The 26,090-nt window shown below is 41.1% G+C and overlaps 1 protein-coding gene across 1 annotated transcript in view; it reads right to left on the bottom strand.

The window, feature by feature from the left end:
• ush2a (Usher syndrome 2A (autosomal recessive, mild)) overlaps positions 1-26,090 on the bottom strand; it is a gene marked incomplete at its 3' end in the record, with an annotated part of 194,350 nt that overhangs the window by 140,531 nt on the left and 27,729 nt on the right. Inside the window, exons 10-25 of the mRNA XM_080520729.1 lie at positions 25,629-25,722; positions 16,795-16,990; positions 15,956-16,086; positions 15,610-15,811; positions 12,134-12,417; positions 11,658-11,883; positions 11,348-11,485; positions 9,926-10,106; positions 6,867-7,030; positions 6,506-6,664; positions 6,188-6,416; positions 5,226-5,349; positions 4,851-4,998; positions 3,504-3,779; positions 926-1,101; positions 235-382 (exon numbers count right to left, since the gene is read on the bottom strand). Of these exons, the coding sequence (XP_080376855.1) occupies positions 235-382; positions 926-1,101; positions 3,504-3,779; positions 4,851-4,998; positions 5,226-5,349; positions 6,188-6,416; positions 6,506-6,664; positions 6,867-7,030; positions 9,926-10,106; positions 11,348-11,485; positions 11,658-11,883; positions 12,134-12,417; positions 15,610-15,811; positions 15,956-16,086; positions 16,795-16,990; positions 25,629-25,722 (2,876 nt within the window). The remainder of the gene's footprint in view (positions 1-234; positions 383-925; positions 1,102-3,503; positions 3,780-4,850; positions 4,999-5,225; positions 5,350-6,187; positions 6,417-6,505; positions 6,665-6,866; positions 7,031-9,925; positions 10,107-11,347; positions 11,486-11,657; positions 11,884-12,133; positions 12,418-15,609; positions 15,812-15,955; positions 16,087-16,794; positions 16,991-25,628; positions 25,723-26,090) is intronic.

Raw genomic sequence — 26,090 nt, 5'->3', positions numbered from 1 at the left:
TGTGTGTGTGTGTGTGTGTGTGTGTGCTTTTGTCAGATGCTTCTGAGGTAGTTTTTATGAAGGAAGTCCCACACAAAGAGTCAATAAACACAGAGTGGATGACAGAGATGAGAATTCCTTGAACTCAAAACATTTTTTCACTCAACATTTCCCAATATGCACTGCAGCTCTATGTCAACATTAAACAAGTGCATTTGTTTATCATTGGCTTTTATGTATGTATATGTATTTTACCTGCTGGTGAGGTCTGTCCTGTGCTTGGTAAACTGGTAATGCATCCAGTGTTTGTGCAGAGTGTCACAGTGAAGTTGTATGCATGGTAAGGCTTCAATCCTCTCGCTATGTAAACAGGCTGTTCCAATGGTCCCACCCTGTGGAGCACCTGTGAAGAGAAAAGAGAGAGGGAAATTAAACCCAGCTTAGAAAAAAAACAACAAAAAAGCTCACATAAACTCACAATTATCTAAAAAACAAAGATTTATGTTCCTTGTACTTTGACGTTAAGCCAGCGGCACAATTTTCAGTTAAATTCGATTTTTTTTCCCCCCATTTGTCTCACTATTAACTATGGGCCCAATTTACTTGGTCTTTGTTTGCATGTGATTTGCAGGGGATCTACAGAGAAAAATAGCATTGTCAACAACACATGTAAAGACATGTTTGCTCCCTGCGTCCACTATGAAATGGTTAGTTGGAGAACTGAGTGCCCATAAAGGCAAACATCATAGCGGAGGAAGTAAATAAACATCTGAGGTAGTGTAAACTAATATATATTGCAATTCCTCCTCCCAATACATTGCCAGACATGTATTTCTATATGTCTTCAGAACTAGTTATTGCTAAGCCCATCAAATCTTGTGTTTGCAAGAATTTCTCCACTTGTAAATAAGGATAATCGTTGTAATCCGGTGCGTTCAGCTTTTACCTGACTTATAACTGGAGGAGCGTAGGCATTGCTTGTCTGTTCAGTGAGCATGTTTACGCGATATTCTGTAACTTGTCCTCTGGCGATCACCCCTTCGCCCTCAGTGGACCTCCACGCCACCTTGAGACTGGTGGATGACAGTGCTGACACTTGTGGAGGAGCCACAAACTCTGGGACTGAAATCATAGAGTAAAAAAAAACAACTTTTTAAGCAATTTCAGACATTTGTTTGGAAGGAATCACCAAATGCACAAGCTGTTTATACCATGGTTATGTGGTACATCAATCATTCACATAAGATTTGCTGAAGAACTTGCAAACAATGAAAATGTAGTTGAACAGCGACACAACATATTTATTACTGACTAGTAGCTTGTTCATTGTTTTGTGTAAACTACTCTCTGTGTAGCAATGGTGTTTGTCTCTGATCTGAGAACAACTACACAAGCACTATATCTTCCTTAAACTCAGGCTGTCCCTGATTAAAAACAAAAAACAAAACAATAATAATAATGTAAGATAATTGTCAATTTATGCACGATTGAAACAGTGAATTGGAATTACTCAGGATAACTGCATTTATATCAAGGTATAAAATATTAAACCATCCCGATCAATAAACCTTTATGAGAGATGTGCTTGGTTCTGAGGATGACGTTTTTGTGGCATTCACAATGATCAAAGTTACCGTCCCTTGACCTGCAGTGTGGCAAAGGGAACGTTTAACTATTGAATGTCTTTCTGTTTGTAAATGTGCTCTTGCAGAGACAAGGTGGGTCATTAGTTACAACTTGAGTGCTGTTCTCTGGTGGGCAGATTTCATTTAAATGAAGGGAGTTTTGATTGCGCAAACAAAACAGCATCTTGATCATCTCACATCTATGAGAGGCTAGCCATTAAATGGACCAAACGTTGTTGAAAGTGAAGTGAAACCTAAACCTCTCTCTTTTTTTCCAACACAATTAAAATTGTAAACATACGGTAGGTTTTTAGGAAGACTGAAATGTTTTGCAGTGGCCAGCACTCTTGCCTCATAGACTGGTTCCAGCATCCTGTGAACCTGACTGGGACAAAGTGGTGTAGAAGATGGCCGCAAGAATTTATAGTAAACTTTACAAAGCTTGCATCATCCTCTGCAACATCAACAACGGAAGTAGTTGAAGTACATTTATAGGAAAACTAAGTAACTCAAAACACTTAGACATTAGATTATTTTCTAGATTCAATGTAATTTCCTGGATGTTGATTTTCAGTGAAAAATGATGCTGATGAAAACTATAAATACATTTTCCCCCTGAATGGTGTGCATCAAACAGTGCAACATTAAAATCCCCCTGTTTTAAAGACATAAAACAGTTTTCGAAGAAACTCGATTTAGATTGTCCTAACTGTTGGTGATTTTCACTGCCACTCAGCAGGTTAAAAACGAATCATTTACAGACAGTTGAGTGACACTTTGACACAAACACATACATATAAAAAATCAAAATGTCGTGGATATTATGTGGACTTAATGGATTTTAGTGCTATAAAATGCTGTGGTTGTGAAAGCCACTATTACACCAAAGATTAGAGGGAAGGATTCTTTATTCCACTGTTGATGGCATCTTACTGTGAAATATGCTGTGAAATGTGATTCATGGTCGACATAACCAGTCATATTCGCTTTTTCTAACACAGCGCACAAACACCGACACACATCCCACATTTAAAATGGTGTTATCATATGCTTGTTATCCAGACACATAGCTTAGAGTGATGTTGGAGGCAATCGTTTAGTCCTAATGAGCCATATCATCTCTTTGAAATTCAAATACCTTAATGAGTTTCCCCTCCCCCACGTGCAGTTTTTAGTTACTCCTACCATCACTGCTCCCTTCCCCACAATACATGTAATGAATAGCCCATATTTTTTGTACTTTTTTTGAAGTTTGCTTTTTAATGTCATTTATTTATTTTCACTGCATCCATTAGTAGGACTCTGGTGGACAGACAAATATCATTTGAATCTTCCCTTTATTATAATTCAGTAACTGCTTTGGGTTTGGGCAACACATCATTCAGTAAAGACATTTTGGCTTACTGTTTTCACTAACTTTTGTCATGTGTCCACATAGCTATTAAGGAACCACCTTGGGTGACCACAGATAATTAAACCATGGCCATTACTTCTCATATAAACACATAGAATGGCTTATACTCAAAGTAAGAGCTTGGGAGTGAGAATCAAACTGAAGTACGGGATTGTATTCGAGCCAGCAAATAATGGAGAAACTCCAGCATTAAAAAATACTCACTGGACTCTCAGCTAGTAATGGCTGCCAAATGGCAAAGGGTCTATCATTTAATGATTAAAAAGAATTATTATCTTTAGGGGGGGGGGTAGACCCTTTCTGAGGACTAAAAAGTAATTTTGCTTGATGTCTAATCACTGTCAGTAAATCATTAATCATGGCAGCACTACAGCCCACAGAGCTACTATCTAAACGAAATCGATATAGTAACTTTGTTGAATTTAAAGATACCTTATGTCTAAATGATAAAAGCAAATTTAACCAATAAAATTGTCTACACAGACCTCCCTCCATGGTGCGCGCTGTGGTCCAATCCGATGCGACACTTCCTGCAGTATTGATGCTCACAACTCTGAGCTGGTAAGTCGAAAAAGCCTTCAGACCCCCCACAGTGGTACTATTCTCGAGAGGTGATGCCTTGCTTCTGTTGGGTAGCCTTGGCGCTGTAGAAACATTCGGATCCAGCCCTCCCGAGCTGAACACTTTCCTCTCAATATGACTTGAGCGACTCTGTGAATCAATTGGTCCACGCAGAAAAACCTCATATCTTGTGATTATACCTGGGAAAATACAACAATAAATCAGTCTGCAAAGGATTTTGGTTAGAATGAGGACAAAGTAACATGATGTCAAAATGTTCTTATGCATACAATATAAGTAAAAGATTGAAAGATCAAATTTGAGCATATCCTTTTCTTTACAGTTTATTCTTAAACATCCAAGGCTTTATTTGTTTGTCTGATTCATTTATTTATACTTTTCCGGTAAAGTTCATATAGGGAAATGTATAGTACTACTAATCCTTAATCATTTGATGATTCATCAACTATAAACTATCCTTAATAATCCAAAATATCCATGCTAAATATAGACAATAAATCATGGGAAAGAGACTTAACTACTGTTGAGGAACATAGATGAAGTCATGTAAGAAGATGTAAAAAATGCTATATGGGTCTCATTTGTAAGAATACAAATGTAGAATGGAATTTGTTGTCTGCATTTAACCCATCCTTAAGGAACAGAGGGAAGCTACTGTGTGGCACCTGGGGAGCAGTTTGGGGTCAAGGGCCTTGCTCAGGGAAACACAGTGGTAACCTGTCAACTGTGGGACTTCAACGTGTGAACTTCCCATCACAAGCTGGCTTCTCTAACCGCTAGGCTACCATTGCCTGACTGGGTTTAGCAAGTCACTGGAAGGGAAACAAATTAACCGAGAGAGAACATTGAGGGACGCAAACAGAGAGACACCCAGGTTACAGGGCTTTGTATGACACTGAGCCTTAGAGCCATTACAAAGCTCTCTGGATTTACCAATGGCAGTTCTAGCTCAGTGTGTATTTCTGTGTGTGTGTGTGTGTGTGTGTGTGTGTGTGTGTGTGTGTGTGTGTGTGTGTGTGTGTGTGTGTGTGTGTGTGTGTGTTCTTGTGTGTTTGTGGGAGAGAAGGAGGTGATTACTCCTTCAGACAGGGACATTATTAATGACTATATTTGTGGTGATGTGCAGTTGTAATATACTTAAAATGAACAATGTTTTTTTTTTTTCATAATTGTGCTGATGCGCATGCAGTTTATGCTTGTGCATGTGTTTCTTTTATACTCTGCAGTAATGTGAATATTTGGAGTCTTACCATTGGGCTGACTTGGGGGCTCCCATGAAGCGTGCAACGTATAAGGGCCTTTTGCAATGACTCGGGGAAGTGGCTGGTTCTGGGGTGGTGCCGTTGCTGTCAGCAGAGACAGCGGTGGGCTTGATGTGCACCCCCCTGAAGAGCATGCCTGCAGGTCAAAAAGTTGTGTTTTTGCGACAGCTGTCAGTCGGCTAAATAATTTTCAATTAATCACACACTTTCTTCTGCTTAACCATCCCAATTAATCACGTTTTTTTTCCATGCTGGTGTATGATTTCTTTTTTTTTTAATTCAGTAAAATCACCCATATTTTGTCTTCACCAGTTGTGATAATCATCATATATTTGAAATGAACTGGATGTCAGACACACCTACCTCCAGGATAACAATGTAGTGAGAGAAAGGGTTTAGACCGCTCACCACAGCCTCTGTGGATGAGCCTGTATAATGAATTGTGGGCCCTGCTCCACTTGATGACTCCGTGGAAGACAATACAAACCTTAGGGAAAAAAAAAAAATCTTAATGTAAATAGTAATTTTACAAGCAGGTGTTTGATCAGGGTACCGATGGAAGTGCTGGCTCTTGATTTTCTACTTCAAGAATGTACACCAAAAAAAACCCAAAAAACAAACTTCAACAAACTAATTCAAATACATTCGATATAAATGCAAAGTATTAATCTAAACACCAAGCATAAATGAAAATCAAAACAGTTTAATTTCACCTAAACTACATAGTAATTTTCATGTTTGTGAGTAGAACGTCAAGCTCTACAGATCTCTTCCATTGTTATACTATTTTAACTATCTTTTATATTTGTTATCAGAGTTGAGAGCTTTTCCACTTTCCAACATGTCAAATATAGAATTAGGAAAATTGATTTTCAGATAAAATATGATAGTTTCCTTAACCCATCACAAAAAAAAAGACTAATGAAAATCCAATCTCACTACCACTGACCTTCAACTCCATCCACTTGTTATTCTCAAGATCAGTTTGTCTGTTCCGTTTGGTTCTCCTGAGATCCCCTTAGATTCACTTCGCTGGTAATAATCTAGATTAATCTTAATGTGTCGGATTTGAAAACATTCAAATGATTTATACAATCTTGTTTTGACAATATAGTGTTGTTTATTTCAAGTGTCAAGCGTTGTTGTCTTTCACTACTATATAGAAAATGAATGATTAGGTTAGACTATTACAGTGTTTTTTTGGCTGCGTTTCAATAAAGAGTGGTCAAAAGAAAACAAATTAAGACACACTTGCTGGTGTTTATGTACCTTAACCTTCAGTCCACCTCTGAACAGTGTTCAACGTTTTGCTCCTGCCGCCTTACCTCTCCACTGGGCCCGTGTCGTTTCGTGGAGTGCTCCAATTGAAGCTGGCACTGGTTGGGCCAGGTCGTCCCACAAGGTTCAAATGGATTTGGTCTGCTTCAGGTGGTGCACCCAATGTTTGGTATGTGGCCGAGCCACTTATCGTTGCACCAGCTACATTAGCTGTTATGAGCCAGTAGGAGTAGTTTGTAAATGGAAAAAGTTCAATGTCTTCAAATGATTCAGGTCCTGTTAAAGAGAAAGAAAAAGAGTCATTGGTGCCAGACAATGATGAGATGAAAAAGTTAACGCTGTGGAAAATGTGCATGAATACGTACTGAAAGGATATTGGCTTTGAATAGTATGCACCGACTGTCCATCCCTGACGAGTGTATAGTTGAGTTTGTGTGAGTTTGGAGAGTCTGGCGGATGCCAAGAAAGCTTAATAGAGGAGTAACTGAGAGCTACACCTGCAGGCGCTGGCTGCTGGGAGGGAGCTGGATAACACAGTGGCACAAATAACAGTACAAAGTATGAAGAGAAACTCAGTAAAACATATTGACATGAAAAAGCATAGAGAAAAAAAAACAACAACAACTGATCTGATGAACTTATGTAGTACGTAGATGAATTGAGTTGCTTATTTGTTGAGAGGCGTGATGGTGCATGTTTGCATCCCCCATCCCATACAAAACAGACCTTTGCTGCATCCAAAGGGGTTTTCAGGATCAAAATGACTTGCTCCAGGATGGCATGAATCACATTTGTTTCCAGTTACCAGCAGCTTACACACACATGCTCCTGTGTCTGGATGGCATGAACCATTGACACTGCCCACCGGCTCACATGAACAAGGATGGCATCTGAACATCAAGAAAAGGACAGGAAAGAACAAGGCTCATTGTACAATTCACAACTACATTCATTACTAACATGGTTGAGGACAATGCCACGCACAATATTGCTGACTCATGTAAAAAGGTAAACGCCACAGAGTATTAACATAGAATTGTACAATGTCAAGTTTGATCAATTATTAATATTAACATCCACATTTTATCCTTGGCAAATACTAGACAACATACCAAATAATAAAAGCAAGTAATGTTATGTTTTAAATACTTTTTTTGGGGGTCATTTTGAACTGCATTGAAAAAAGCACTTGTCATTAAAGTTGAGACAGGGGTTACACAGGAATAAAATAACTATGTGGTGATAACAAAAACATCTTTTGGAACAGTCACTGTCTCTCAAAACTAAACTTCAGCAGAGGGGATACATTGAAACATTTACCCGGTGAATGATAAATATTGATTCAAACACAATAAATGTGGGAAAAACAGACAGAAATTGTGATCATTTCTGTGGAAAACCGTGCGTCTGAAAGGTGCCGGGTCCTCTCCCTGAGGAAGACCCCCACCGAACCCCACCCACTTCACAGAAGCCTCAGTCCCTCTTTTGGCAGTGTGCGTATGTGTGTCTCGGAGTGTATGTGTCTGGGTCAACAGTGTGGTGTTACCCTCACAGGGGCTGGGCAGTGGGTGATCCTCCGGCCAGTCACCTCACACCTTCTCTCTTTCTCTCACACACGCACACGCACACACACACACACACACACACACACACACACACACAAAAGTTGTGATGTGCAGCAAGCACACACATCAGGTTGTTGGAGGAGCGACACTGTATAAACCATTTGCACGTGTTTCGTTTCCTAATACTGTACTCACATGCTCAGCCTCTCTTACTCACACAGTACTACACCTTCTTCATTGCTGTGTGAAAAGCTGCATCCTCATAACGAGCTGCAAATTTGTCCTGACAACTGATGGTATCACACACACGCACACGCACACTGGCTTGACCTTCACTCCATTTCCAAGGAGAAAGAAAAACACCAACATCACACCCAATTCAATCAAAGGACACTATGTGAGTTTGGGGGAGCGAGAGAGAGAGAGCGAGAGAGAGAGCGAGAGAGCGAGAGAGCGAGAGAGAGAGAGAGAGAGAGAGAGAGAGAGAGAGAGAGAGAGAGAGAGAGAGAGAGAGAGAGAGAGAGAGAGAGAGAGAGAGAGAGAGAGAGAGAGAGAGAGAGAGAGAGAGCGAGAGAGCGAGAGACAGAGAGAGAGAGAGACAGAGAGAATTAAGATATTTATTGATATGGCACAATTGTCGTTATTCAGAGTGCGTGCATAAAGTGAAGTTAAAACGTATATTTTGTTTTCAAGATGTTTAGATTCTTAGAAAAATCATATTGTAAAAAGGAGGTTTCGCATTTTAAAATTGTGTATCTAAGTGACTGTGTATGAGTCAACCTCTCTCCCCTGCAGACAGCACTAACACATCTATGATGACACCAAACCACCACCAGGCACTCACACTTCCATTAGCATGAGTGTAAATTCATTTGTGTAAAGCCTATTGATCGAAAGGGGAAGATAAATCACTTGATGATATTTAGATGAGGAAATCCTGACAGTAGTGTGACTGAGTACAACAGATTACAAGAGTAATAACAGCATACCTTTATTGTACTTTTTTTTTTTTTTTTACACTGATACAAAAACACAACAACAAAAACAGGAAAGCTACAAACAGTGGAATGGATCTTGTACACCAGTTGAGGGCAGTTTGGTAGTGCAAGGTATTTATGCTCTTTGTGTTCTGTGTATCCAAATAGGTACATCCCCATCCCTTCTTTTTAAATCATTTGTTAATTACTTCGGTGTTTCCTTCCCCACTGTCCTCATGAAGTAAACTCTGTATCACTGTTGCTTTTTCTCCCTCCATCGTTCCATTCCTCTCTACTGTGAGGAGATCTCAGTCACAGCCTGAGCTCATCCTTAATGTTTCAACACTGGAGAATACAGCAATTAGGCAAGGTCGGCTCCCAAGCAAAAACACAGTCTTTATCTTTGTATATGCGAGGGGACACTCACTCACATTAACCTCTTTTTTCAACCACAGACCTCGTTGTAACCTTTGTTCTAAACATGTGTGAACAACCACATCGCAGCATCAAAGACATGACCCCACAATTATGTTTCAAGTAAATATTAGTCCACAAAAACATCGAAAGGCGTGTGTGAAGGTCACGTGTGTGCCTGCACACACGCAACAATGTTAGTGGACATCTATCTGCTTCGACACCCTATTGAGAAGAACGCAGTGCGTACCAGTATTCCAGGTGGTGTAAGATGTACAGTTACATTTGCGTATGTGAGCCTCAAGAGTGTGTGTGTGTGTGTGTGTGTGTGTGTGTGTGTGTGTGTGTGTGTGTGTGTGTGTGTGTGTGTGTGTGTGTGTGTGTGTGTGTGTGTGTGTGTGTGTGTGTGTGTGTGTGTGTGTGTGTGTGTGTGTGTGTGTGTGTGTGTGTGTGTGTGACAGCCTGCAGGTAGAGACATGAGCGGTAAAGGTCAAAGCAGCTTTTAACTCATGTAAGTCATAACTCTGCTTCCCAATCTGTAAACTGTCTTTACAGAGACTGCACCTGCTGGTGTTGTGTGTGTGTGTGTGTGTGTGTGTGTGTGTGTGTGTGTGTGTGTGTGTGTGTGTGTGTGTGTGTGTGTGTGTGTGTGTGTGTGTGTGTGTGTGTGTGTGTGTGTGTGTGTGTGTGTGTGTGTGTGTGTGCTTATATTTGTGGCACCTTGAGTAAATGAGCTTGTGTGTATGTTCCAACAGGTGCAACAACAGATACACTTTCTAAGTTGTAAAACATATAGAGTACATATGTGTGTGACGAACATCATACTTACACGCCCAAACCAGGGTTGAATCCAAAGAACATCTCTTGACACTGATCACAGCGTCGCCCTCCCACAGAGGGATGGGCACACACACACTGTCCAGTCTGACTTTCACAGCCACGCTGCAATGCTCCCATTGGATGGCAGTCACACTCCAAACACATACTCTGATGTGGAGAGAGGTAAAAGCCTGCACAGAGAGTTACATAGATAATATATTATAATATAATATGATGAACAAAGAGCAGGGCTTATATAAATATACCACTAAAGATCGTTGATTATTTCTGAAAGCACTTATATAAAGGCTGAAATTACTGATTGCATTTAAAGTCATCAATGAAGATTGTCCTGTTTTCATCTTTCTTACTTCGTATACAAAAGGTCAACATAAAAAATGGAAAAAAGCTCATGTAATGCCACAAAATAAGACTGCATACGCAATCATGTCTGGTGTACATGCTTAACAATATGCTGTGTATCTTTGGTTTACAATATTGTTCTGGTGCAGCATCACAAGAGTAAGTGACCGATTTTTGATCTTTTTACATTCCAGCAACAACTAACAGTTGTTAGCCATTTAGTTGTAATAAACATTCACAAATTGTCAATAAACGTTGGATTAAACACTCCAGGTTCCAAGATACAAATCAATTTGGTGTAATTTTTTTGTCCATTCTTGGCAGCTCATTAACAAATTATATATATTTTTGCTCTACCTGGACAGAAAATACTCAGAAGCTGCACATATTTTCATGATGTTGCAGTTTAAGAAATGACAATGGCCAATTGGTTGAAACAAGTAATAAAATATGAGAATAATCAATAAGATTATTGTAAGATATAAACATAAGCAGTTTCTGTGAAGATATAAACATAACATCTATATATATTTTACTTACTAATATTTATAAAACTTAGATTTGTTTGACTTCTGACGTATTTAAAACAAGATAACTAATAAGTTGTGTCTCTCGTTAACTTCTTGTCATATTTTCACATTTTCATCCATTCAGAAATGGGCCTGTGACTGATTGACATCAAACTAATTTTCGATTAATGCCAACGTAGGTTAAAATCTGGTGCCCAGGTTGTGATGTTGTCACCTTGGTGACATTCTTACTGAGGAAACAGAAAGAAGAAAGAATACAAAGGTCAAGGCACAAGCTCCATAAAGTGCTGACAAATGTCTTTGTCCCCACGGATCAGAAGAACCCTGGTCATCTCTGTGTCTTACACGCTGTGTGTCTACCTGCACTCGTTTCGCTGAATTTTCAACACACATTGTCTGTGTTTCGCATTATAATACATTATTATAATACATTATTATAATACAAGAAGTACTGCTTACTTTTGATAGTCAGACTTTTTGGCAGTGGGGTATCTACTGTTTACTCCTGTCCAATAAATCCCTCACGTTTCCTAACTTACCGAGTCGGCAGGTACTGCAGTCCTTTCCGGAGCGTGTTGGGAGACAAACACACTGCCCGGTGGTGCTGTCACAGACTGACCCCTCTACTGTTCCACTGGGGTCGCAGACACATGGCACACAGCCGTGAGTCAAACCCTCTGACACAACACAAAACAACATCGGGTCAGTTCAACAAAGCGTGGCAAAGTACAATTGTTTCAAGTACTTCAGTTTGCGTTTTTCGGTTGTGAATAATGTAATACTGAACAGAGCCGTGGAGAAGTAAGTGCTGCTGGGGATAATCTTGGCTTCAGTTCTGTTTTCTCTTACTCTGGAGGCTTGAACTGCTGTTATGGTAGTTGTGAGCACAGTTGGTACACTGTGCTCCTTCCACCCCCTCCTTGCATGGGCATTGTCCGGTCCACATATCGCACACGCCATCTGGCACCGTTCCACTGATGTCACAGACACAAGGCAGGCAGCCCAGGGAGTTTCGATGCTCCAGGGTGTGATAACCATGGCGGCAGGCGTCACAGCGAAGGCCCTCCACATGTTCCTAAAAAGAGACATGGGAGGAGCGTAAGAGGAAGGCAAAAAGGAGGCACTGTCAATAAGACACTGAGAATAACTTGAACTATTTGGATCGAAATAGTCTTGAGGTGTCCCAAGTTGCTCTTTGATAAGATGTTTTTTTTCATTCCAAATTGACCTGAGCTTTTGAGTTGCCAATTTTAAAGTGTCTTTCTTAAAAAAAATAGAGACAAGGTGATAATGCAGAAGTACCCCAAAAGAGTAATAATACATGCCTTGCACACACACTGTCCTGTGAAAGGATGACAGTGTGTCCCCGGGATGGCGCCTTCATGTGAGCAGTTGCACGGTGCGCAGCTTCCCTCCAGTCTCAAACCGTACAAGCCGCTGCCACAGGAGTCACATCGCTGCCCACCCACCCCAGGCTTACACTCACACTGCCCCCCCTCAGGCTCACAGAACGGGCTAACGGAGCCCAGGGGGTCACAGTCACATGGGATACAGCCGTCTTCGTGAGAAAGGTTCCAAAAACCAAACTCACAGCGGTCGCACGAAAGACCTGGACAGAGAGAGAGAGAGAGAGAGGGAAGAGAAGAGAAGAGAAGAGAAATGAAGTAGTATTTAGAGAAGTGTTAAAGAGAACCAGGCAGGCAGACAGAAAAATGAATTGATGTGGCCGTGTGTGTGTGTGTGTGTGTGTGTGTGTGTGTGTGTGTGTGTGTGTGTGTGTGTGTGTGTGTGTGTGTGTGTGTGTGTGTGTGTGTGTGTGTGTGTGTGTGTGTGTGTGTGTGTGTGTGTGTGTGTGTGTGTGTGAGAAAGAGAAATGGGTGAGTGTATAAAACTGCCATCATTAGGGCCAGTCCCTCTACATATGATGGATCACTCACCTAAGGCCAAACACTTAATTTCACAGAGGAAAAAAAAATAAATTAAGCAAAAAAAAAGAAAAGAATGGAAAGAAAGAAAAAGAGTAGATGGTGGAAAAATATTAGAAAAACTAACAAAACATTTTATATGAAAACAAAGAAGAAACAAACAAGAGAAAAATCCTGCATCTTTAAAAGACTGACTTTTGGAAGTTTGGATATATATTGAATACACACAGATTTTTCATTGTAACACATTTGTTTTTTTAAACACATGAGAGAGCAGAAATAGCATTTCTTAGAGATGAGTCAAGCGTGCACATTCAAAGCCTGGTATGAGTAGGACACTAAAGATCCGGGATGTATAATGTCAAAATATTGACATAAAGTTTCAAATGTAAATCAGACCAATTTACTGTTGACTTTATCAATCTGTTTCATGTTAATTTATCGGGATCTCAATTCAACATGATGGCATATTATTCCTGAAGCAAGACTCATTTTTCAAATACTTGGAAAATCAGGCTGGGTTGCTGAAACCTTCAGTGTTTCCCGCTCACTATTATATCCAATTATAAACAACAACACCATACTGAGGAAGGCTTGATAGATGCAACAGTAATACTGGGCGATTGGGCTAGTTAAACTATGATATGCAGTGTGTGCAGGCAAGGCTTATTTGAATATGCCATACGTATTCCATGACAGGCAATCTGTCCCTAAATGGTTGCCTGGGGGCAATGCAGTCGCCACAGCCGTTTATGAGAGACTGTGCACTCATATGTGGGTGGGTGTTAATGTGTGCGTGCACGCAAACACACACATCAATAAGAGCCTACCTGCACACCTATGTTATTGCACATGATCATGTGTGTGCCTCTCTGTGTGTGGCAGACACTTGGCATTTCCCCAGGCCTGCCCACTTTAATGACTTTATAGGTAAGAATGAATTTCTCTATAGCTCATATTTCATAGGAGTGCCGTGAAAATAAGTGTCTCTTTCTGTGTGTTTGGAGATGTGAATGCACATTTGACTGTATTAGTGGTAAATGTGCAGGCTGGCAGACTTGCATTCACCTGCCTTCGACGCATGATCCTCAGTGATTTTTCCTGAAAAAACTGTTTAATTTAAAAAGTCTGAACTTATTATGAAATGATTTCTTTGCAAGCAAGCTTGTTTTTTTTACCCTTACAATGAACTTGGTTAAGTTGGCATTAGCAAATTCAACTTATTGCAACAATTGTTGTGGTGTTCAACAGTCCATAAAAGACAAGAACAGAAAGATATATATGTACCAATGAAAGAAAAGTAAAAACAATACAGAATATACTATGCAAGGATATTGAATTAGAGCAGAAAGGATGTATTTTTGTGAATTGTCCGTGTGTGTGTGTGTGTGTGTGTCCAAGACATGGCTGGCCCTTTTATCAGTAGCCAGCTGGTTAACAGGCTCATGCATCACCATTTCAAACACTATTATGTACACACTGCACTCTGGCACCTTGTTATGAGTGTGTATGCGTTTTTGCATGTGGCTATATGTGTCTGCGTGCACACATTTCAATTCCGTCCTTCTGAAGCATGCTGCCATTGCTCCACTCAAAGTATCAGCTTGGCGGTAATAAATTGCCATAATCAAATCTCATTTCTGAAATATACCTGTGGGAGCAACCAAACAAACAAGGACAGAAAAAAATAAAAATGAGTCTTGTAAGATGGAGTGTGAAAAATACAAGGGGCTGCAGCAGTTTGTTTTAATCAACTTGGCAATGAATTAGAGAATTAAATACCAGTTTAGCCGTTGATGGCATGAGCGTGCACACACACACACACACACACACACACACACACACACACACACACACACACACACACACACACACACACACACACACACACACACACACACACACACACACACACACACACACACACACACACACAGAAGTATGCGCACAACACATTTACATATACACATTCAATGAAAAAACTTAATACATCCAATACACATCGTGAAAAAAGACAAAGGTAAATGAAAACACAGCGACATCCAGTCTGTCTCTCACACACACACACACACACACACACACACACACACACACACACACACACACACACACACACACACACACACACACACACACACACACACACACACACACACACACACACACACATCTATAACCCAAAGTGTTGCGGCAGCCAAAATAAACAGGCTTTTCTGCTGGCAGTGCTTCCAGCCGTTGTGCTTCTCTTTGTGATAAATGGTTTCACTCTCTCCCCTGTGTGTCTTTGAAGACCAGGCTCGTATGAAATGCAAAACCAGCCAACGCTCCTCAACTCAACGCATCATGGTTATTGCTAAGCCTTGCTATCAAGGGTCCATGTAGTGCGTGCAAGTGCAGTGTGCATGCGTGTGTGCTTATGTGCATATGGCCGTTTTTCCTTGTCCACACAGCGTATAGGCCTTTGTTTTGTGTGTACCGCAATTAGCCCCAATATGTATTAATTAAGTTGTGTTTACAATCAACAACAACCGAAAGAACTGAAGAACAAGAACGGTGACAGGCACTTATGTCATAAAGACTATTGGTCTCAACCTTTTTATTTAGTTGTCCAAGTCCTCAACACAACCTCACCACACAGAAATTATCTTTTTCAAAATCGTTGTTTTGGTTTGGTTTGTTTTCTTCTTTGTTTAGAACAAGTGCTGACGTTGTTAGGATGCTAACGGACTAAGCTTTGTGCGTCATCTTGTCCCTTCTTGAACAAATAATGTATTCAAGTAATTTTTTGCGAACAATTGATTTCTATTTATTACATTTTTTTTGGGAAAACCTGATAAAATGTGGATTATGGAAGTGCACACTTGATGTTTGTTTACCTGTAACATGAGGTTTACAGTGGCACTGTCCTGTGTGACGGTCACAGCTGGGCACGGATGAATTGCTGATTGTGCCCACCTCACTGCAGTTACACGATACACACCCAGCTGGATTTGAGGCTTGGAGGCCAAACCAACCAGGCAAACAGTCGGCACATTGGCGGCCTGTTACTGCAGCCTTACACTGACACTGACCTCCTATCTGAAAAACAGAAAGAGGAAGATAAAAGTGTAAAATAAATTGTTGAACATTTGATTTGTACAAACATGTGAAACACGACATTTTTAGTTAGAATGTTTCGACCAGCACCACACTATTGGCTGTATTGCAAGTTTTGATGTATACCTGAGCACACGCCATGCTGCCATTGACTGTTCCAGCAGTATCACAGTTACAGGGTTGACAAACATCAACTGAAGATGGATCGGAGTCCTTCAGCCTGAAAAATCCACTTATACACAGCTCACAGTTGTTACCTGATAGTAAGAGATTGAGAGATGTACAGTAAAAAAAGTTTAAAAGCAATGGTGAAAGAAGACATTAATGGGGAAAAGTTTGTTTTGCGCTTTTACTGCATGTCCAGTTCGTTGTTGCGCTATAAAAGTGTATGTCTGAGGCACAATATGTCACTATGAAGCACCATGTCTAAATTTAGCAGAGTCTCTATACCATTTTATGCATATGAGCAAAAGCTGTGACAGCCGTTTGAAGTCCATACAATGTAGTTTAAATAAACGTGCAGAGTTGGTGAATGCCATGAGGCCAAATCTCTGTCCTTTTTGTATGGAGTTTACATGTTCTTTCCATGCTTGTGTGTGTTTTCTCAGGGAACTCAGGTTTCCTCCCACAGTCCAAAGACATGCATATGAGAATGATTGATTACATTAAATTGCCCAGACATGTGAATGAATGTGTTCACTCTGATAGACCGGTGGGCTGTCCGAAGGGCTCTACTCTACTTCCGCCTGTGGTTAGCTGGGACTGGCTGCAGTACCCCAAGATAAGATACAGATGTATAGTGGGTGGATGGTTAGATATTATCATCTGTCGATGGTGGAATGTTAAAATATAATTGCTGTATGTATGAAAAAAAACAAGCAACATGTTTATGCCCTCAGACTGAAACCCCTGCATGGGCTCAGGAACACTTTCAGAAATCACCACCAATGGGTATGAAATTGTACCTGTGGTGTTGTGCATGCAGTTGTCACAGACCCCTCCTCCTCCTTGATAGTGCTCCTCTGGTAGTTCATCAGTTAAACCATCATAATGGCAAGAGAGGGCGTGGCTGTGACACTGGCAGGGTCGACAGTTCATGGCTTGGAGTTGATTACCAGACTTGAATGGCTTGTCATTGTAAAGAGGCTCACAATGCTGGCACTGTAAATACATAAAAATTACAATAATTTTAGTCTATTGGCAATGAACTCACTTTGCAGTAGTAATCTAATTTTACCATAATGTAACAAGATTTTGGAAACGTTTGACCAAACGATGATAAGTCACCAAAATATGCCACCAACCTGGCCTGAATATAAGCCAATTTGACAAATTAATAGTGAAAAACATTTAAATTCACTTTGATAATGCACATTTGTATAGAGAACATTGATGGGGTTAAAGTAAGAACATATTTTGACAAGAGACTAGTATTAACGAGGCATAAAAACATAATGTTCACTGAAAATAACTGTGGCACAATTGTCCCGTGACAAGCGAAATACTTGCTTTCATAAAACAAAGACCAAAACAGTGAAAAACTGAAAGAGGAGAAAAAAAGGAGGGGGTGAAAATGATAAAAATCAGTGGGTCTTGTAAATATAAATAGAAAAAGAGAGAAGTAACTTAATAGAAAAAATGGAGGTATTCTCTTCTTTCATATAGTGTACACACACACACACACACACACACACACACACACACACACACACACACACACACACACACACACACACACACACACACACACACACACACACACACACACACACACACACACACAGCATAGAGAAATCAGACCACTAATGAGGAGTGACTTGCAACAGCCAGCACTTTCACACAGTCCCACTTTCATGTCAAAATAAACATACCAAGGTGTGTGTAGGGGTGGAACATGGCGGGGGGATGATATAAAAAATGCAAAATGCATTTTTTTTTTGTAGCAGAAAGCAGCAGAGGAGACGAGCGGCAAGTACAAGCCCTTTGATTTTGTTCAGCAGTCAGTACAAATTATGGTGGACAAGGGGGGCATCAAATGGCAGGATTAAAAATGTATTAAAAAACACAGGAGTTCCTCCCATGTGTGACACATGCAGACCTGCACTGGGCCCATTATGTATGACACACAGGGGAGGGTGGGGAGGCCGGGGGAAGAGAGGGGGAGGGGGATGGACCAGATGGAAATGAGAGAAAGAGGCTACTATTTTATATATGATAATGATAGAGAGTGGGGGAAAATGCTAAAAAGGTGATGAAAACAGAAAAGGGAATGCCATTTTTGATTAGAATATATCTATAAAAAAAACAAAAAAAACAACAACAACCACAGTATGGGAAGATAAAATGTGGAGAAGGAAAATGTCATGTGTGCCCCCATAATGCAACACATAAAAGAAAAAGAAAAAACATACTGTGCCAGGTAGAAGTTCTTTTTTTCTAACTGAAATGCTTTTTTTTATATTAACATCATAAAAGTTTAACTGTAGACCAAAGATAAAAATAATAATATGTTATAAGATGAGACAAAAATGACATGTCATTCATCTCAGCTTTTTGTTCATCACGACTCTCTTGGTGCATTTAATCCATCAATCGTAAGTTAACTTGTAACCGGGGGCAGGATCACCTCACTCATCTTCACAGGTCTATTTCCAATAAATCTGATTTGTTTACCAAGGCATGATTTTTGGCGAGCTGCATGACAAAAGCAGCTCATGAAGCAGCAGCAGTCCTTTCTCTCTGTGGCAGAGAGGTGATTAAGCCCCTGATAGGAATCAGGTGTGCTGCATCACCTCTCTGCTCATAAAAAGAGGAACCGCCCAGACACGGGGTGACAGGCGGAAGACACCGGCTGGGAAGCTGTGGGAGTTTTGGCTTTACTTTAATAAAGAAATGATCATGGAAACTCCTGAGTCTGCGTCTCTGTGGGTGAACCCGGAGGTGGCATGCACGACAAAGACACTGGCTCCCCGTCGGACCCCCAGAGCGTGGAGGAGCCCCCCGGCAGCAGCGGCCCTAGAAAGGATGGTGGAGAAGGCGTGCGCTCAGCTGCAGGACTTCACCCGGCTGCAGCAGGAGCAGGCTGTTCACCATCAGCAGCTGATCGAGGCTCTCCTGCTGCAGAAGGCCAAGCAAGCCGACCTCTTCGGTGCGCTGCTGTCCCGGTGGGGGAAAAGTGCCGGAGGTTGGTGCTGAGCCAGCATCACCATTCCGCTCCCCGGAGGAGGTGCCCTGTAAGGAGCACGGTGCGGCCGATCCCGGCTCTGCAGAGGAGGACGTCGAATACGGAGCCCTGGAGCTGCACGCGGCGTCGACGACCGAAATGGCGGCGGCGGCGGCATGTCGGAAGACCTTCTTCGGGTGGAGGAGAGCCGGACAGGTCCAGCTGCGGTCCCAGTTCCGCGGAGGAAGGCAGGACCTCGGCGGGGCAGCATGGACGCGGTTCCCTCTCGCAGAAGCGAGAGCAAACTGGTTAGGCCGTGGGCCTAGATTTGGCGATTGGGTTGCCTCCTTTTATGGGCAGAGAGGTGATGCAGCACACCTGATTCCTATCAGGGGCTTAATCACCTCTCTGCCACACACGCAACAGTGTATCCAGAAGATGCGTAATTCCACAGGAATAGTGAGATGTTTGCCTGCTCGTCTTGTCTGTCGCGCCGTTTGGCCTATCCGTTGTCATACCTACAGTAACTTCCTCTCTCCCTCTGTGTTTGTCCATGCTTCTTTTCCCCTTATTCTGCCCATCTGTCTTTCCTTGTCCGTCTCCTCTTCTCTGCCCCAAACCATTTCACATATCAAAGGTACTTTTCTGTCTGCGCTTCGAAAAAGAAAGCTTTCACTACTTTTCGCTGCTCATCTCATCCGCTGAAGATGAGTCCAAGAGCAACCTACGGCTTGTAAGATACTCACTCCCCCATCTTTCTATTTTCATTCCTCATCCATCTCCTCTACCTTGGTGTCTCCTCTGCTTTTCCACACTTCCCTCTTCTTTTTCTGCCTATTTTCTGAAGCGCAAATCACTCTGTATATCTCTCCTTGCTTCTCACTTCTCCCCTTTCCTCTCTTGCCTCCCCAGTCTCCAACTGTGTGTTCTCATAGCCACGCTGAGTATGTGAGCTGGAAATATTACCATACCAAATGAAAGGGAGAGGAGTTTTTTTTCTTTCTTCTCTTTTCTTTTCATTCCAACATTGCGTTACCTTCCCTCTCTCCCAGCCTGCTAATTAGTCGAGGGACTGGTGTTTGGGAGTTAAAAGAAGAGCGCACACGTTCATTCTCTTCCTCATACAAAAGGTTTTGATGGTGCTCCATCATCTGCACACAGTATCAGCAGTAAAAAGGGAAGAGCACGCAAAGAAGATTGAGTTTATGTGGCTTTTATTCTGTTACTTTCATCTTCTTCACATGGTCAGTCCACTGTAATATTTTCATCACTAAAAAACAACTGAGAATCAAGTTCCTCTGTATGTTCTTCTGATGGCAGGGCATCGCTTTGCAAGTTACAAGTACAGAACTTTATCAATGGCCTGAATTTTACTATTCCAGCAATTACTTTCCTTTTTAAAAATGTGATCCTTCTATCATAGCAGTGGCACAACAGTTGCATGGCACGAAAAAGACCACAGACTTCAGTTGAAAAACACACAAATAAAGTCAAACTCATGGTAATGTGTGTTTAACTGTCTCTCTCTTCAGTTTGAAAGATATCAGTGAAGGCAGTAAGTGAGAGGAAACGATAACATCTTATTTTCACTATGAATGTTTCGACAAAACCTGCTGAGTGAGGAGACTACTCTAATGGATATGTGGACATTCAGATGGTCTGTCATTTTTTGTGTGTGTGTGTAAATCTGCTGGGACAACTCATCCTATCCTAAATGCCATGACCAATTTCACGCTCTCACTGGAAAGGTCGTGGCTCTGGCTTGCTCATATGTGTGTGAGGAAAGCATGTTTGTGTGTGTGTGTGTGTACACAGCCATGCTGTGTGCACCTAAAGTTAACATGGTTAAATCCAGGCCGGTGAAAATCTGCTGCTGAGGCAGACTTGAGCAGGAGAGATTCTGGACAAAGCCACTTAATGTCAGTAGCCATCAATATCCATCACACACACAGATTTAAACACGAAAAATCAGGAAAAACATTCCGTGTATGAATAGATGATATATATGAAGTAACACAAAACACACCATTCACATATTGTCCACGCACGTATAAAAAAAAAAAAACAGTCAAAAAAGGATGTATTTATTGACACACACACACACACACACACACACACACACACACACACACACACACACACACACACACACACACACACACACACACACACACACACACACACACACACACACACACACACACACACACACACACACACAAGTCCTCAGTAAAGCCTGATGCAACAACCTTTCATGCCTTGGGGTGTAGACACCAGAGAAAGACTTGACACAAATGCAGTGTGTTGTGTGCTCATCTTATTCAAGATGACACATTTGTACTGAGGGGAGGATTGGATAACATTAAATCCCAAAATATAATTAAACATAGGAAGAAAAAGCACATACAACTAAAAATAGTGTGCAAGATATAGGGCACAGTATATGATATAGCTTTCATACATGACGGACTACATCACGTGTGAACAAATGTAGAAAGACAGAGTGACAGAAGGAGAGATCAAGTGTGGTGCAGAGTGCACATAAGGAAGAATGAAAAGACAGAGTGAGAGAGTGTGTGCCTGTGTCCATTTTGCTGCACGTGTGTTTAAGTGTGTGGGTGAGAGAGAGGGGAGAGTTTAAGTGTGCGTCTTCTAAGGCCCCTGTTGATCATCTTGACACATGTCTGAGCATTTCTGTCACTTTAATGTCACTGTGGAAATTCTGCAGATTAGTACAACATCCGTCATGGTGCAAGGCCGATCCAAGTCAACAGAACGCATGCAATATTAAACGCTAATATTCCCCACAGCCTTTTATGCTCCAATATTACAAAGACAGAAGAAAGGTCCTGAATATTCACTCACAGAAATGACATGGACAGGTCTGTCAAAAAAGTGCACAAAGGTGCACACTCATTCGCGTGATCACACATCACACAAAAAGGACTGTTTGTAGAGGCATGCATGTGTTAGACACTAATGTAATTCACAGAAGCACAGCTCCTGTAGGGATTAATTTACATTAAATATATTTATATTGCCGATTTCCACTGCATGTCTCTCACACAAAAGAACTAATGTATGTATGACAGAGAGGGAAAGAAGCAGCTTGGGAGGATAGACAGACCTGAGACAGTAAGAAAAATGGAAGAGACGGAGAATGAAACATGAGAAACGGAGTCAAACACAAATGAATTAAATACTTAGGAAGTGAGGCAATAAAGGGTGAGTGGGGGAATGAAAACGGCTGAGTGAAATGAAGCGAAAGACAAACAGAGAAAGAAAGGCAACTGATTAGAGATGCATGCTGAGGGAATGTCATTGTTCTAGTCGATTTGAGACATTATTTAAACTGAGACCCGGGAGAGAAAGACAGAGTATGAGAGCGAGAGAAAGAGAGCGCAACTTCGACAATGAGAGGAAGACCGAGGTAGAACAGGGACCTCGTGAGATGGAAGACAAGTGGTGTATAAAAACCAAAAGGAAATAAAGGACTATGGAGAGTTTTCTGCACTGGTCTGGATGAGAGCATCGGGCTGGCATTTTAGTTGGGTTTCCCTTTGTGCATTTAGAAATGCAACTTTTGAATGCAAGACTTTGAGCATTGGATGAGGAAGCGACACACGCACGCGCGAACGAGTATGAATGATACATAAGTAGTGAATAATGCAGGCTGCTCCGTGCTACAGTGAGGTGAAGCAGTCATAGTGAACATTTGACTACTGACCAAACGCTGGCTTTTAATGGTTTGATGGCTTCTGGTACTAAGCAAGTACAAGCAACAAGCGACTGGTGAAAATGTGGTGATTTTTAGTGAGTCGGTGCAGTACAAGAGGGTGAACTGATCTGGTTTATCGGCAAAATAACAAAAACTAGCAGAAAAAAAATGTATACGTAAATTACTATTGACTATTATCCTTACAAAATCAAAAAACAAAAAAAGAAACACAATTCCCAAGTAAGCGGGCAGTTACTCACTTCTATCATACTGTAAGTGCTTGCTGATACGGATTCTCATACGATTCAGCACAGTTTTATCCAAACTTTTCGTGGACAGTATCGCATGTCAAATGATAACATTTTATGACATATCCTTGTAAGAAGAAACCTTTTCAAATGAAATCTCCACAGTGAAATCTCTCAAGTTGCTGATGAAGCAGGGTTATTTTCAGGATGCGTGTCAGGATATGTGTCGGGAGACGTATTTTGTTGACTCGTCTATTTCATCTACAGCCTTACTCACTGTCCTGCATATCATCCAGTTCTATTATGAGATCTGAGAATCTCCCCGCTGTCAGATGACCTATTAATCATAATCAATCTAGTACGGATTGACTGAATTTACAGAAGCCTTGAGAAAGACAAGACTCGTACTAGATTAGAGAAAAAAAGTCTTGTACAAGTACGAAATAATTTCACATATACACCTAAAGGAAATGGTTGGTGTGTGTGTGTGTGTGTGTGTGTGTGTGTGTGTGTGTGTGTGTGTGTGTGTGTCTGTGCGTGTGTGTGCGTGCACAATTCATTAAACAGGTCTTCTTGTCATTAAGAAGGAAAGTCCTTAATTAAGACCATGAGGCACTTTTTACCCTGGGGGTTTCCTCTGTGCTGACGATGCATAAGTGCGTGTGTGCGCACATCTGAATTTGTCGTCTTAAACATAATATGGGTTTTAAAAATGTATGGATAACAGGCACAACAAAACAAAGACCTGTGTAAAACTAAACCAATCTCAGGCGACATTTACACAACAATGTTTCACGTGACAACACCTTATCCGCAGTGATGTGCAATCCCGGTAGGCATGGGAGGCAGTGCCTACCCAAGGCTAAATTAAAATGAATGAAATATTCATTTTGATTATTTGTTTTAATTATAATACAATTTCAATTTATACTTCAATTTCTGGTAGCTTACAGTACCTATTGGTTTGAAAGTGGCATTTTGTGCTTTTCAGAGCCCAACTGACTCAACACCGCTATTTCCTGGCTATTTCCCCACCATTAGGCTTGTTAGGCAAGGCAAGGCAAAGCAAGGCAAAGCAAGGCAAAGCAAGGCAAAGCAAGGCACATTTGTTTATAGAGCACCATTCAAACACGAGGCAATTTAGAGTGCTTTACAAAGAAATTAAAGAAATTAAAGAAATACAGACTAAAACAAATACATTAAAGCTTTAGAAGAAATGAAAGAAATGCATTAAAACAGATAATGAAGTATAATAAATAATGCAAGCGAGTTATTAAGATTAGTTTAATAATGTAAGTAAAATTATTTTTTTTAAATTCAAATAAGAATGTTTTATATCCTGATTATAAATAAGTGAGTGTCAGCAGTCTTCAGGTATTCAGGAAGTTCGTTCCACAGATGAGGAACACAGAAACTAAAAGCTGCTTCGCCTCGTTTGTTTCTGACTCGAGGAACACCGAGTTAACCTCTTCCTGAGGACCTCAATGGTCTGGAGGTTTTATATTCTACAAGTCAATCTGAGATGTATTTAGGCCTGAGACCATTCAAAGCTTTATAGACCAGAAGTAAGATTTTGAAGTCAATCCTTTGGCACGCAGGCAGCCGGTGGAGCACGGGTGTAATGTGCTGTTTGTGCTGATGAGGACTACGGCTGCAGCATTCTGGATGAGCTGCAGTTGTCTGACAGATTTTTTTACTGAGGCCTGTAATCACACTTTACAATAAACCAACCTACTGAAAATAAATGTATGAACAAGTTTCTCAGAATATTGTTGGTCAGAAATCTTTTGATTCTTGCAATATTTTTCAGATGGTTGTAAGCTGAATTTGTCATTGTCTTAATGTGGCTGTTTCAGGTCTGAGTCCAGAACTACACCCAGATTTCTGGCCTGATTTGACGTCCTGAGTGACATGGAGTCAAGATGAGCACTGACCTTTAACGGAGCCAAAAACATTGACCTCGGTTTTGTCTGGGTTGAGTTGCAAAAGGTTCTGGCACATCCCCTCATTAATTTCATGTATGCATTTACTCAGCCGATATTCACTGACACTGATATATAGAGCTGTGTGTCGTCTACGTAATTATGTTGTCATGTTCCATGATCTGAGCCGGTGGCAGCATGTAGATGTTAAATAAAAGGGGCCCAAGGATGGAGCCTTGTGGAAACCCACAAGTGATTTGAATTTGCTCAGATTCATAATTAGCTCTTGACACAGAATAGTCACAACCTTGCAAATACGATGTAAACCAAATTAGCGCAGTGCCAGAAATTCCCAACCATTTTCCCAGTCGGTCCAGCAGTATGGTAATTGTTTTGTGCCATAAAAGCATTAAGTTGTGTAAAAACTATCTTTTCAATAATCTTACTTAAGAAAGGCAGGTTTGATATGGGACTACTAATTACTGAAACATCCAGATTACTCTGTTTTAAAAGAGGCTTGATAATGACTGCTGATAATGAAAGCTTCGCGGATGCAGTGGATCCGCACACCAGCGTAAACGGACCGCCCAAAAGTGAAGAAAGTTTCGCGGATACACTCGTACTCGTTGTCATGTAAACGGGCCAAACAAACTTGAGCCCAAACCCATTAAACTTGTCTACATCAGCCCCGTGTGCTTAGAAATACTGTCAACAGGTATGGATTTGTAAGCAAGTGCTTGTTACTCACATTGTTTCCTTTTGTGTGGCTCTCAGGCAGACACAGGCAGCGATACGGTGTCACGCTGGTGTCACAGTGTTCTGCGTGGCCGTGACACTCACATCTGACCGGGTGATAAAGACAACAGAGAGAACAAGAGTGAATAAAAGTACAGCCAGAGTACTTGACTCTTGTGTAACCTTTTTTTTTCTCTTTTTTTAAACTTTTTATTGAAAAGACTCAAGGCTACCAAAAGTAAAGCAAACAATATGACAGAAGTTCTCCCTCTGTCAGGTTTCTGTCAGACCTTCCTCATCCATCACCCACAGAACAGTAGCAGTACTGCCAGTGGAAAGTTCCCATTCAACATTTATAAATGCCAAGCCGTGAATTATCAGAGCAACGTAGCATGTACCAGACAGCCCTCTCTCCTTCTCTCCTGCTCTCTCAGACACACACACACATACACACACGAATACGCATACGCACGCA

The sequence above is a fragment of the Blennius ocellaris genome (assembly GCF_963422515.1).
Source record: "Blennius ocellaris genome assembly, chromosome: 1".
Classification (NCBI taxonomy): domain Eukaryota; kingdom Metazoa; phylum Chordata; class Actinopteri; order Blenniiformes; family Blenniidae; genus Blennius; species Blennius ocellaris.
Note: the sequence above shows the minus strand (reverse complement) of the source record. Positions and strands in the feature narration are given on the sequence as shown.